At 48.5% G+C, this 14,793-nt stretch overlaps 1 protein-coding gene across 1 annotated transcript in view; it reads right to left on the reverse strand.

Annotated features, from left to right (window-relative positions):
* PNPLA1 (patatin like phospholipase domain containing 1) overlaps nucleotides 1-14,793 on the reverse strand; it is a 51,084-nt gene that overhangs the window by 22,167 nt on the left and 14,124 nt on the right. Inside the window, exons 2-4 of the mRNA XM_052647530.1 lie at nucleotides 3,452-3,684; nucleotides 1,478-1,543; nucleotides 200-409 (exon numbers count right to left, since the gene is read on the reverse strand). Of these exons, the coding sequence (XP_052503490.1) occupies nucleotides 200-409; nucleotides 1,478-1,543; nucleotides 3,452-3,684 (509 nt within the window). The remainder of the gene's footprint in view (nucleotides 1-199; nucleotides 410-1,477; nucleotides 1,544-3,451; nucleotides 3,685-14,793) is intronic.

A 14,793-nucleotide genomic window follows, 5' to 3' on the forward strand; every position in this document is an offset into this window, starting at 1 on the left:
CACCTTGGGCACTTGTTCATTCCTGGGTAGCAGCAAGGCCAGGATACAGGTTTACAAGGAAGTTTAAGGGACCAGTGAAGGGGGAAAACACAGATGGACTGAGTGGGGCCCCCCGGCTCCCCCATCCCAGTCCTCCTCCCCACCCGACCACCCTCCCTGGCTCTCCCTGCGCCCACTCGCAGATCCCTGTGTCTCTCACCATCAGGTCTGGGGGGAACAGGGCATGGGTCATCCTGGCAATGTTCTCCAGGGAGAACTGGAAGGAGCAGTTGAACAGGCGGAAATCGTGGAAGATGGCGGGGCAGTCCCGTGGGCAGATGTCCTGCTGCCCGCTGAAGGTGGAGATGGTGATGGAGTCGGTCCAGAAGGAGCAGGGCTGCATGCCGGTGAAGCCCCCGTCGATGTACCGCTGTGGGGCAGGGGGTGCCCGTGAGAAATGCTCATCTGGGGTCAGAAGCCGTCTCCCCTACTCAGGTCATCAAAGAAATGGGTCTTGGGACTTAACTAATGGTCCAGAGGTTAAGACTCAGCCATCCCAAGTGGGAGGGGAGGGGTGTGGGGGCATGGGCATGGGTTTGATCCCTAGTCTGGGAACTAAGATCTCAAAGGCCACATGGTAAGGCCAAAAAACCAAAGGAAATGGGTTCCTCGGGAGAAGCTCTGACACCAAGGCTCGGGGGCATCCATGCTCTGGGTAAAGTTGGCACAGTCACTGTTTGTCAAGTCCCTCAACGGCTGAGGGCAGGGCTGGGGAATGGAACCCATCCCCTGGGCCTTATGAGAAGGTGTACATGAGGTGAGTCTGAGCAGGTTGTGAGATATTCCCCCTCTAGGCTGCTGCAGGGCCCAGTTGTCTTCCTCTGTTGAGGTCAGACCTCCCCCCACAAACCCTTCAGAACCCTCCTCACCACCAAGTGTCCATCCTCAAGTCCCTTCCTCTCTTGGGGCTTCTGTTCCCTCAGCTATGAACAAAGGATCACAGACACAGAGGCTCCAACTCTCTGGGCACCTGAGAATTACATGGATGACATGCAACAAGGGTCCATCTGCTAGCTGACTCTAGTCTCTGGATCTCATTTTCTCTAGATGTAAAATGAGGAGGAGATGCGGGTTAAATCCTCTTGCTCAGAGTGTGGTCTGTGGACCAGCAGCATCTGCATCAGCTGAAGCTGGTTAGAGGTGCAGTCTCACCCTGACTGCATTTTCCTACTGGGAAAATCTGGCAAACTTGTGGAGCCTTGACTTGCCAGGCTTAGTAATGGGTTGGTGGGTGCAGAGAGAAGCCCAACCCAGTGGGGGAAAGGCCATCTTAAAGCCCCAGAAATCCATCTACATTGGGAATTCTGAGGAGGAAAACCCAAGGGCCTTTTCAATTCTTGTGGTCTTCCCACTGAATTCTGAGACCATCCCTCACAGATGTGGGTCACAGGGGCCCCCCTGGATCCCAGCTCGCCCCCTCCCACACTGAAGCACGTACCACACCACGGTAAGTTGGAGGAATAAGGCCGCAGTACACAGGGACAAAGCAGCTGCAGTACAGGGCCTGTGGGGAGAGAACAGGGCTGACACACCCGAGGCCTGGGGGCTGAGTGGGGAGGGCTGACCTGCAGCCTCTGGGCCACCACTAGCCTGGCCCTCCTTACACCAAGGTGGAGGCCTTGCCCAGGGAAGTGGGGCCCCGAGTCAGTTACCCTGACTGGGTCCTTGGTAACCTCCTTGGTTCGTCTGGGCAGGGTGTCCCAGCTTTAAAGGGAGAGAGTGGCCTGAGTGATATCCAGGCTTCCTTCTGGCACCAAATTTCCATGAATCCAATGGGATTCAACAACCATTGTTATGTATCTGGCCTGGGCCTTTGGAATCTGATCCTTTGGAATCAAAGGATATGCCCACCCTTGGGAATGTTCAAAGAGGGTGGTGACAGATGCTGTGATGGAGGTAGGCATGGGCAATGGGGCCGCAAAGAAGCACCCAACCCAGCGGGTGCGAGGCTGGCAGGTAATGAAGGAAAGTTCCCTGTCAGGAGTGACTGGAGTCTGATTGCGCAGGTGAAGTGGGGTGGGCAAGGGCATCCCAGGCAGAAGGAACAGCAGGCGCAAAGGCACAGAAGCCTGCTTTGTGTGACCTGCTCTGGCTGGTATGGGCAGGAGGGGGAAGTGGTGGAAGAGGACTGGGGACACAAAAGTCTTGAAGAACTGGGTGCTAGTAAACCCAAGGGACATGAGGCGGCTGGAGGAAGTGTCCATGCCCACCGTCTATTCCTCCCTCTCACCGGGATCAAAGCCATGCCAGTGTGGGGAAGTGAGGATGGGTGGCAAGGGCCTTGCATTCAGAGGAGGGAAGGGGAGTGGAAATTAGTGTGGAGGGGCATGTGCTCAACCCCTTTGTCCTGAAAGAAAATTGGGGATATCCACAGCACTCTTCAACACTAACAATTCCTAACTAAAGTTTACATTAATGGGGGCTTCCCTGGTGCCTCAGTGGTAAAGAATCCACCTGCCAATATAGGAGAGATGTGTTCGATCCCTGGTTTCCAAAAAGGTCCTACATGCCTCGGAGCAACTAAGCCTGCACGCCACAGCTACTGAGTCTGTGCTTTAGAGCCCAGAAGCAGCAACTACTGAAGCCTGAGCACCCTAGGGCCAGGGCTCAGCAGCAAGAGAAGCCCTCGCACCTCAACTAGAGAGTAGCCCCCACTCTCTGCAACTAGAGGAAAGCCCGCGCAGCAACAAAGACCCGCGCAGCCAATAAGTAAGTAAATAAAATTATTTTTAAAATTATATTAATGAGCTTAGAAAAGTGCACTATCAGAGGCCCCTTTCCATTTCGTGATAATGCAATCCTTTTTATCAAGGACCAAAAGAAGAGAAAGGGCGAAGGGAGGCCGTTCCCACAAACTGGGAGTAATTCAGTGGGGAAACACTGCAGCCCAGGCCGACAGGAGCCACAGGACCTCTGTTGATCACACAGACGGGCCTCTGAGAAGCTGCAGGATCAAATCAGAGGGCAAGGCAGAGGCAAAACGGGCGGGACTCTGAGCGCTAAAACGTGGGATGGTGACCAAGTCTGATTCGTTTTTGGCGTCTCTCTGTGTCCATCTCGTTTAACAGCGTGCCTGACACAGAAAGGCGGTTGGCAGGAGGGCGACGGGAGGGAAAAACTTGGGAAGCAGAAAACAGAAGGAAGTGAGGCAGACAGGTGGACCGGCCCAGAGGCCTGTCAAAAAACCAAGACCAGCCTCTCCTTTTCGGCCCCAGCTCCCCGGCCCGCTCTCATCGCCATCCCCGCCCACCAAGGCCCCGCCCACCAAGGCCCCGCCCACTAGGCCCTGCCCTTATTCCGAGCCCCGCCCTCCCGGCCCCGCCCTCACACCCAGGTCCCGCCCTGGCCCCGCCCCTATCCCCAGCCCCGCCCACCATGCCCCGCCCCTCACGCCCAAATCCCGCCCCCTTGCCTCAATGAGCTCTTCCTTGGACGTATACTCTGAAACCACCACACTCTCTCCATCCGTGAACCTGGTGAGGGCCACGTGGAGCTTCCCGGTGGTGACCTTGTAGGAGTCCTCAGGCAGGACCCGGTATAGAAACTGCCTCATCATCTGCACCATCTTACAGGACGGCGATAAGGGACCCAAGAAGGACTTCTTCACCTCGGCCACACCCACATTGAGGACTCGAAGGTATTCATCTGCGGAGGAAGCAGAGAGGAGCGGGTTCTCAGCAGCCCCTGTGGCATAAAGAGGTCAGGGACAATTATGCCATCTCATCCTGCATCCAATAAATAGAAAAACCTGTAATTCTGACGCAGGATAGGTCTCAGGCATCAACCTGTCATTCTGCACGTGAGGAAAGCGAGGCATAGAGGAATGAAATCACTGGCTCCCGAGAGCCCACCGCTAGTCAGGCGTCCTGACTCCTTCAATTGAGGGCAAAGGACCACGTTTCTACCCCACCACCAGACTGCATTCTTTTGAGTCTTAGAGGCTTTTTGCCCTCTATGTGAGTCCCATTAAGTGATATAGTTGAAAGGCTTCACTCAGTGACACCCTGGACCGCATGCTTAGTGCCTGCTGCATCTGTGGGCAGGAGGGGGTGCTAACCTTGAGGCAGGGGAATCACAGGGAGGGTAAACTTTGTCTTGAAGCCATTGCATCATCTTCCTTTTATGGCCCCTGGCCTAGGCCTGAGAGGGAGAAGGCCCTGAAATGCGCACACAAGGCTGTGTTGCAGGGGTTCCCAGGAGGGCGAGCAAGGTGAACCTTCTGCCTGCTTCTGAGAGGGGCACAGCCTGGGCACATAAGAGCCTACACATGCCAGATTGCGGGGTGGGGGGGCTCAGAGGTCAGATGTGTTGTCCAGGGGGTGGCAGAGGAAGGTGTGCCCTGCCCTGCCCCCTGCCACCCCCAGAATTCCACCAGGGGAATTAGAGTTGTGCACTGAATAAGAAGTGCTGTCACAGCAGTAATACTGTGAGGTAGGTAGTTCTGGCCTCATTTTACCAATCAGGAGACTGAGGCTCAGAGAGCTAACATAAGTTGCCCAAGGGCAACCATCTGGTAAGTGAACAAAGTGGGATTTTAACCTAGAGTGTGTGACCCAGGAACTCATCTCCTTCACTACATTAAGCTAAAAGCTTTCAGAACTGGGCCTGTACCTGCTTCTTGCCAATTGCTGCTAATTTTTATCTTGTGCAAACCTGCTGGGAAAATCAGGAAAGGAAACAGATCTGAAAAGGACTGCTAATTTTTACAGCAAACATTTAATTGTAAAACAACTTATACTGGGACTTCCCTGGTGGCCCAGTAGTTAAGAATCTGCCTGCCAATGTAGGGGACAGGAATTCGCTCCCTGGTCCAGGAACTAAGGTCCCACATACCGCAGGGCAACTAAGTCCATGAGCCACAACTCTGAGTTTGTGTGCAGCACGTGCTGAAGTCTGCCTGCCCCAGAGCGGGCACGCTGCAGCCAGAGAGCAGCCCCACTTGCAGCAACTACAGAAAGCCTGTGAGTAGCAACAAACAGCCCGCACACCACAATGGAGACCCAGCACAGCCAAAAATAAAGAAATTAATTAATTGAGTGTTTCTTTTAAAGCAAAACCCAAAACATCCTATACAAAAGAACTTTCTTACAATTAGCATCATGTATCAATGGCTACTTGGAAAGCTGTGCAGTCGTAAGCTCCTGCCACTTTAGGTCATCAAGCAGAGGTAGGACAAGTACCTCAGCCAAAGAACTCATCAAAGGGATTCCTGCATGGGTGGTAAGGACCAACATTCCTTCCAACTTCTGGGAGTCTCATGGCCGCCTGACAGTAAATCTGAGAAGCTATCACAGGGGACATGACTATCCTATTTACAAACAGAGCATCTGAGGCACAGAAAGGTTAAGTGATTTGTCCAAGGTCATGCACAGCGATTTGGGGACAAACCAAAGCTAGGGGTGCTCTACTCCTCTCACATTTTTACCATTCACAGATTATTCCTCATTAATCCTGGAAGCAGGTAAGATAAGGAGCTTCCGTATCACTTTACAGATGTAGAAACTGAGGCAGAGAGAAGTGAAGAGTACTGCCTGAGGTTAGACAACCAGGCAGTGTTTCTTCTGACTCCAGACCCCACCTCCTTTCTCTGGGTGTTGGACTGATCCCAGAAGCTGAGCCAGCCTGGGTTGCCATGGTGATGGCCTTTTCTCTCCAGCATTCAGAATCACAGCTGCCTGGATATAGTTGGGGCTGACCTGATCAACGCAACATCTTAGCCATCACCCCCTTACAGGGGAGGATCCTTCTGGCGAGTTGGGAAGGCTCTGCAATTTTAGCAAGATTAGCCTTTACCAAGTACCAATTTGTACAGACTGTTTTCCCTTGGGGGCAGGGAGCGGCCACAGCCAACCCACCAGTAGGTTATAAGGCAACCAAGCATTTTGATACCAAGGTGTTATTGGGTCACTTGAGTTCTTGCCCATAAGACCAATCAGGTTGGAGAGTCAAGTTAGGGTGGGGACTCGCTTTTTGGCAATTCTTAAAGAGCAGCTTGAAGTGGCCTCACAGGGTTGGTGGCCTTTCTCACAAGCCTCAGAGTCAGGAGTACCTGGCTCAGCTTGCCACCCCCCCCCCCCCCCCCCAACTCCTGGACGCCTAGCAGGAGGTGCTCACTAGGACTGCTGGAAGGAAATTTGTTTTCACTCCACAGGAAATACATATTCATTGTGGAAAAAAGAAATTTTTTTTAATGCAGATGAGCAAAAAGAAAGTAAAATTAATGTCTTGGAATTCCTCCACCCAGAGGTTAACATTTGGTTTGTGTCTTCCTAGACTATTTTATATACTTATTCTTACTTACAAGAATACTTACATAGAGTCATACTACACACACTATTTTGTAACTTGCTTTTTTTTACCTAATCATGTCTTTCCACATCAGTAAGAACCCATTTATAACCTAATTCATGAGCATCATGGACAGATATTTGTAAAGATATATCATTATTTATTGAGCAGGTCCCCAATACGGGTTGGCTACTTAGTTTCCTTGCTTTTTCTAAACAATTATGCAGTGAATCATCTCTTGTAAATTCTTTGCCATGTCCTTAATTATTGTCGTCAGGATAAATTCCTATACATGGGAATGCTAGGTCAAAGGCATGCATATTAGTCTTGTAATAATTAAATCATTGCTTTGGTATATTATCCATTTACAGTCAACTCTCAGTTGTATATGGATGGTGGTGGTTGACAGGGACAGGGCAGTGGCCAAGATAACATAGATATCTCCTATATACTTACATATGAAAAATGGTGCTATCGGGAAATTAGGAGGGTAGCCAGGTTGAAAGGCGGCAAGAGGTTGTCTGATTGCTCCCACTCAGGTGCCCAGTTTAATATTTTTTCCTACTGCTTACTAGGATGGCATCCCAAAGTGTGCAGAGTTATCTCTGTCTCACCTTGCTTCTCTTCAGGTCTCACTCTCTGCATCTCTTTCTCTCTCTGTCTTCTCAGAGAAAAACACCTAATCTTCTGGTTAAACTAGTCTCTATTGGTAGAAAATCAAGTGTTAAGCATAGCGATTGCTGGGTGCTGCAAGGAGGGATAAATTTAGCTGGCTTCTTTATGCATCTCTGTTCTTTCTAGCACCTTCTCCCATTTAAAGGCCTCCTTCCAAGCTGCAGGCTGCTGGGCTCTGAAACATAGTGTCCCACAAGGACCACAGAAAGATGGATTTAAAAGCAGCTCTGTGGGAAACTCAAGGTGGGCTGCTGCCACCCCCAGCCCACACCCACCACGACCACTTTTGTTCCTTCCCACCTCTTTCCCACCTTTGTCTTTAACTGTGGGTCTGTCTCCGAAATCAAGGAGACTCTCTGAGGGCTGGTCTCTGTGGTCCTTCTCTCTCCATGACCTCTCACTGCACTTTGCCCATGGAAGACCCTTCAGAAACTTTGCTCTACGTTGGGAACTCCTCAAGGAAGGGATGGGCCACACTCACCTACACACACCAAGCCTCCCACAATACTTGGTGGGTGCTCGGTGTTTGTTCAGAACATGAACAAAGGAAAATAAAAAGCGAACAGAGCAAGCAATGGAAATGCTTACAGGGAAGAGTTACTTGACTTAATTACCCAATAAAAATTTGAAGGCAAGATCATCACAGATGGATAACAGAGTCAGTCATATTGATAAGTATGGCCAATTCACCAGGTTTTATGAGTGTATTGTACCAAAATCTTCAGTTGAAAAATAAATAAGATCCTGGGACTGGGAGGTTTTGAAGAGTGTTTGGAAACCACTCCAAGACTTAGCCACTCAGAGACTCTTTTCTGTGACCAGATCCAGTTCTTAAAAAGAGGTTAGGCTTTGGAGCCAGGGAGATTTGGTTCAAATTCCAGCTTTGCCACACACTACCTGGGTCACCTTGGCAAGTCAAATAACTTCTTCCAGCCTCAATTTTTTCACCTATAAAATGGGTATAATAATAATTATATACCTTACTGGGTTGTTATGAGGAAGATCTTTTTTTTTTCATTCTTTTTAGGAAGACAGTTTTTTTTTTTTTTTTTTTTTTTTTTTTTTTTTTTTTAAAGAGCCTGCACATAGTAAGTGCTCAATACTGGTTATGCTGGTAATTCTCCATGTGACCGTGGACAGTGTTTCTTGATGTCTCTGGCTTTCAGCTTTCTCACCTGAACATGGGACAATGATTCCAACCCACATCTTCATCAAGGTGCACTCAGGCTCACTTAGGGGTTCAAGAGAGCAAAGGTACAAGCACTGTGGAGATGAGAGGATGTACCCAGTTTCAGGGCACGGTGAGGGGATGGGTTGGGTGTAATGTAGTTTAGGCACAGTTGGCAGTAGCACTCCTTCCCCTGTCAACTTGGGGGACCCTACAGATTTAGTAGGGGAAAGGGGGTTTTAGTAAAATCACTGAAGAGGAAAGAAAGAATTAGATACATGTTTATCTTATTTATTTGCTTAACTGCCTAATGTTTCTCCCTTCATGTGGGCAATGATGGTCTCCACATCGTTCATCCCTTTGTCCCATAGTGCATGGAACATGGTAGGCACTTAATAAACACAGATGCATCCATGAATAATGAATATATGAGTAAACCCAGAATTCAAGGGAGGAGGCTCAAAGAAACAGCTATTTAAGGTGACCCAGAGTATAAAAACAGAAGGCTTCTCTTCCCCTCCTTCACATAGCCTTCATGCTGAGTGTTAAATCCTAGAAAGATGGGCACTTGGCAGCTGACAATTTTAACTGCTGGGGATCCCATTCACAGGGTGCCCGAATTAACTCGGCTGTGCGGGATGAATTTGCGGTGGAGGATGGGACTAGAGGCCCCAGCCTCCCGCGGACTGGTAGCCTAGCAACAACTTCCAGCTCAGCCAATCACCGTGAGGCTCCCTGCAGCTGCGGGAGCGGTGGGCAAGGGTGTGGGGGTGGGGGGTTGAAGTAGGGGGCGCAGCAGCCCCCCCCACCCCCCCACCCGCCCCCCCACCCCCGCCTCCACCCCGGGAGGCACTGGCGAGCAGGCTCACGTTCCCAGGAAAGCCATGCAATTCCCCGAGTCCCTGAGTGGAGACCCTGGGAGCCTACTGCTTTTACCTGATCCCTAATTGTAGGCTGAATTATAGGCTGTATTTCCCTGTGGGTATATCTTGATTGCCCGACTCCACTGTAATAATTATTATTTGTATTATCTTAGCAACAGTCGTTTACCCAAGCAGGTTTTCACACTGTAATCTTAGTTTATCCTCACAGAGACAGCAAGCCCCCCGGGGCGGGGGGGTTGGGGTGGGGCGGGATGTGGGGGAGACAGGTTTATTCTCCATCTTATTTCTGTATCCTGCACTGCAGGGGCACTGATTGAAAAACAATTGGCCTGAAGCTGCAGAGAGTCACCACTGGAAGGTCCATGGAGACTCTGATTTTTCAGTCAAGAAGTCTTTGTTCAAAACGAATACGGGGAGGAAACCCACAAAAGAGGGGATACATGTATATGTATGGCTGATTCACTTTGCTGTACAGTAGAAATGAACACAACATGGTAAAGCAGCTATACTCCAATTAAAAATAAATAATGAGAAAAAAAGAAAAGAAATCTCAATATGTAAAACAACTAAAAACAGGGCTGTTCTGGGCTGAAGGCAAGTGGGGTCTCAGGCCCTGCCCAATCTCCCTAGCCCATCCTGGGAAGGAAGGTCTTGAAAGCACACCCCTGAAACTCCTAAGGATCTAGGAGCTTAGGTCAAAAATGCTAAACCAGACTCATTCTCTCATTTTCTATAAGAAATCCAGCAGGACAAAGGTTGAGCTCAATACATATGGGTGAATGGCCGCTGGCTGGTGGGCTAAATGGAGAGATGAATAAAGAATGGATATATCCTAGGTCATGCTGTCTATGTTAGCAGAAACTAGAACTAGAATCTATGAAAAAACTCACATTTTCCTTCTCTGTTCTGAATGTATTATTGGCTTTAGGCAAGAGCAAAGCAACTCTGACCTAGTAAGCACTTAAATAAACAACTCCCCCCCACCCCCCAAAAAAACACAATACTTCTTAAGGATAATGACAATTTTCCACACAGACCTTTTTTCTGACCCTAAGGGTTTACCAAAGAATTGGCATTAAGTTCAAATCATCCTATATCAGGTTGCCATGGAAACAGCAGTGCCTGCCACTGGTACATCATGTGGATTCCTACCAAGTTGCCTGTGGTGCTTTTTCCTGGGGCCTGGGGCCTCACACAGCCCCTGTGTGTTTCTTGCCCAGAATGCAGGCATGATCTCCACAAATTTCCACTGAAGGATCTACTGATTACCTCGAGATGGAACAGGCAAAGAGAATGTGTCCCAGCTCTATTCTTTCTGTTTTCTTTGGTGGACCCAGAAGTCTATTTGGAATTCGGCTCCAAGGTAGAAACAAATAATGCCCTCCTTCCAGGCTGTGGCCTGTCCTGCCTTACAGGCTCTCCCTTCACTACTGTGGGGACACTGGGATAATGCAAGAGTTGTGAACTAGTCACCCTCCAGGCTTTGTGTGTGTGGGTATGGTCAAGGGACTTCCAGGCGAACCTCTGCTATAAAGAGAAAAGGGTCATCTCAGAGCATCTTCTCATTTGAGATTTCCCCAAATTAGGCAGCCACTGCAGAGGAATGCCCATGCCTCCCTCTTTCAAAACCGTGATAATTGAAGTTCATTTCTGCTGACTGGCAGTATCCATTGCCCCAGCTGTCTAAGACTTCACTTAGTTGGGTCTGTGACCTACCTACATAGACTACCATTATGTTATGTGAGTTTTGAGTTATGAAACTACAGGGTTCATTCAATCCCACTCTGCTGTTTATGGAGGAACCAGAGATCAAATTGCCAACATTCGTCGGATCATAGAAAAAGCAAGGGGATTCCAGAAAACATCTACTTCTGTTTCATTGAACATACCAAAGCCTTTGACTGTGTGGATCACAAAAAACTGGAAAATTCTTAAAGAGATGGGAATACCAAACCACCTTACCTGCTTTCCTGAGAAACCTGTATGCAGATCAAGAAGCAACAGTTAGAACTGGACATGGGACAATGGACTGGTTCAAAACTGGGGAAGGAGTACGCCAAGGCTGTATATTGTCACCCTGCTTATTTAACTAACATGCAGAGTACATCATACAAAATGCTGGGCTGGAAGAAGCACAAGCTGGAATCAAGATTTCTGGGAGAAATGTCAACAACCTCAGATATTCAGATGATACCACTCTAATAGCAGAAAGCAAAGAGGAACTAAACAGCCTCTTGATGAGAATGAAAGAGGAGAGTGATAAAGCTGACTTAAAACTCAACATTCAAAAAACAAAGATCATGGCAGCCAGTCCCATCACTTCATGGCAAATAGATGGGGAAAAAGTGGAAACAGTGACAGATTTTATTTTCGTGGGCTCCAAATTCACTGCAGACAATGACTGCAGCCACGAAATTAAAAGATGCTTGCTCCTTGGAAGAAAAGCTATGACAAACCTAGACAGTATATTAAAAAGCAGAGACATCTCTTAGCCGACCAACATCTGTATAGTCAAAGCTATGGTTTTTCCAGTAGTCATGTACGGACGTGAGAGTTGAACTGTAAAAAAGGCTGACTGCCAAAGAATTGATGCTTTCAAACTGTGGTGCTGGAGAAGACTCTTGAGAGTTCCTTGGATTGTAAGGAGATCAAACCAGTCAATCCTAAAGGAAATCAACCCTGAATATTCATTGGAAGGACTGAAGCTGAAGCTCCAATACTTTGGCCCCCCCAATGAGAAGAGCTGTCTCATTGGTAAAGACCCTGATACTGGGGAAGATTGAGGGCAGAAGGAGAAGCGGACGACAGAAGATGAGATGGTTGGATGGCATCACTGACTCAATGGACATGAGTCTGAGCAAACTCAGGGAGATAGTGAAGGACAGGGAAGCCTGGCGTGCTGCAGTCCATGGGGTTGCAAAGAGTCAGACACGACTGAGTGACCGAACAACTGGCTACCACTCTTTGGTACCTCTTGGTGCCACGCCCTGTGCCAGGCTCTGAGGCCTCCTAGTTTCATTTAATCTTCATGGCACCCCTTTGAGGTAGGTACTATGGTTATCTCCTCTTTAGATGAGGAAATAGAAGCTCAACCAGTAGCTTGGCTAAAGTCACACACTGGAAAACAGCAGAGCTAGGCCTTGAAGTCTTAAGGGCCCCAAAGCCAGTGTTCTTTCCAGCACAGCCACTGTCTCCACCAGGGACATCCCCTTCATCTCCAGAGCCTCCGGTTCCCACAGTGAGGCGGGAGGGTCGGGGTTGGGGTGGGGGCGTGTGGGGGTGTGTGGTGGTGGCTGGTTCCACAGAGGTTCTTGGGATCCGCTTTGCTAGGGTTTAGTTTAGGCATAGCTCCTAAGGGCTCAGTTATCCCTGGGAGACAGGAAGAGCAACAGAACTCAGATCACATCTTCAAACATATGCTCCCCTATCTGCAGACCCAGAGTCCTTTCTCAAGCCCGTCTCTTCTCTCATCAGTAAACAGAGTGCACAATCCCGCTTTTCTTCCCGATACACAGACTTCTATTTATTTACTGACTTTTTACTATCTCTGCAGACTTCACCCTAAAGCCCAGCTGAAGATCTGGGCCCCTTCCCGATCATCCCCGCTGTTAGCTGTCTCTCCCCCACTACTGTCTGCACCATTTATCTCGGTCTGCCTTGAGTAGCCCATCCTGTCTCTGTGGCTAGCACATTCCTTGAGGGCAGGACCTGTATCAAGAACACCCTCCTCCCCCATTATTGCCTAGATCAGTGCTGAACACTTAGTAGGTATTCAAGAATGAAATGAAAGCACTATCTAATGTTCCCTTATTTCTGTTTTGCTCCTCCTTATATCCCTAGCCCTTAATTCAGTACCTGGCACACTCTAGGGACTTAATAAATGTGGAATAAGTCAATAATGAATGGTGAAGGCCTCCTCTGATGGTCCGGTGGATAAGAATCCGCCTGCCAATGCAGGGGACATGGGTTCGGTCCCTGGTCCAGGGGTCCAGGAAGATTCCACGTGCTGTGGGGCAACTAAACCTGTGCTCCACAACTACTGAGCCGGCTTTATAGAGCTTGTGTGCTGCAACCATGAAGCCGGCACCTAGAGCCCGTGTTCCACAACAAGAGAAGCCCCTGCAATGAGGAGCCCTTGTACTGCAACCAGACAGCAGCCCCCACTGGCTGCAACTAGAGAGAACTGACACACACCAACGAAGACCCAGGGAAGCCACAGATTAATCAACTTTAAAAAATCATGAATGATGAAGAATGAATGAATGAACTGAAGGAGGCAATCAAAGAGTATCTTCTCTATTGGACTGTTGGGACTCTTCCCGACTGCTGGTCAGGAAGGTGGGATTCTTCAGTGACTCAGCTGGACTTGGGGTTTTGAGGGGGCAAACCACAGAGCAATTTGCTCTGTCAAGCCTGGTCCTAACTCTTGCCCCTACATCCATAGACACAGGAGCCTGAGCTGTGACTGAAGAGGAGATTCTTCTTTACGTGGTGATCTCAGGAGGATAGAGGTGGGTTACCCTCAGGACTGATGAGTCAATTCCCAATTCAAATGTGAGTCAAACCAGTCTAGGTATTTGTTGATCATTGGTCTGCCTCTTTTTCCCTGTAGAATTGGAAATAGAACTCAAACCAAATTTGATCCCAAAGAGAAGCAAAGAAAACATCGCTATTTTAATACTCTCTAAGTGAGCGGGTCTAAGAATGGATCCACCAAATGTAGTGTAGGATCCTGGATTGGATCCTGGGACAGAAAAAGGACATCAGTAGAAAAACTGGCACAATCTATAGCTGATGGTAATGTTTCAACGTTAATGTCTGAGGGTTGGCAAATGGACTGTGGTTATATGAGAGGGTAACACGAGGTGAAGGATGGGGGCTTCCCAGGTGGTGCTAGTGGTGAAGAACCTGCCGGGCAATGCAGGAGGCACAGGAGATGCAGGCTTGGCCCCTGGGTTGGGAAAATCCCTTGGAGGAGGGCATGGCAACCCACTCTAGTATTCTTGACTGGAGAATCCCATGGACAGAGGAGCCTGGTGGGCTGCAGTCCCTAGGGTGGCAGAGCATTGGACGCGACTGAAGCGACTTGGCGTGCACACATGGGTGAAGGATATACAGAACTGTCTGTACTATCTTTGCAACTTTTCTGTGTATCTATCATTATTTCAGAATAACAAGTTTGTTATTATTAAAGTAAAAAAAATAACGAACAAAGGTTGCCCAAGGCTATTAGACACACAGTGCCTGCCACCCAGCAGGGGGTCAGTTAACATCTGCTAATATTGAGGGGACTGAATTAGTATAGGTCACCTGCGTGAGTTGCTTTCCAAATAGATGTTTCCACTGCATAATCAACGCATTCAGAATTTTACCCAGTTTTCCATTCAGCTGTCTTCTACTTTAGTCCAAAGGCTTGTTTGGAGAAAATAATTTTTTGTCTATTTGGTTGGAGAGATTAAACATGTAAAATACAAATTACTTTCTATTCAGTGAGTTGAAAGATACTAATTCCAACACGACAGTGGGAGTTACAACCACCTCCACCCAGTGATGTCATTTCTGTACATTTTACAAAAAGGTTTTTTGTGTTTTTTTTGCATACATCATGTCATTTGACCTCACTTTCTTAACCAATGTGCAAATGATTGCTTTGCCCATGGAGTTTGGTAGGAGAGCTGATGTGTTGCTTGCAAAGCAACTTCTGAAATCATTAGAGAAGATAAAGAAATATAGGAATGA

Source organism: Budorcas taxicolor, chromosome 11, assembly GCF_023091745.1.
Source record: "Budorcas taxicolor isolate Tak-1 chromosome 11, Takin1.1, whole genome shotgun sequence".
NCBI classification, from domain to species: Eukaryota; Metazoa; Chordata; class Mammalia; order Artiodactyla; family Bovidae; genus Budorcas; species Budorcas taxicolor.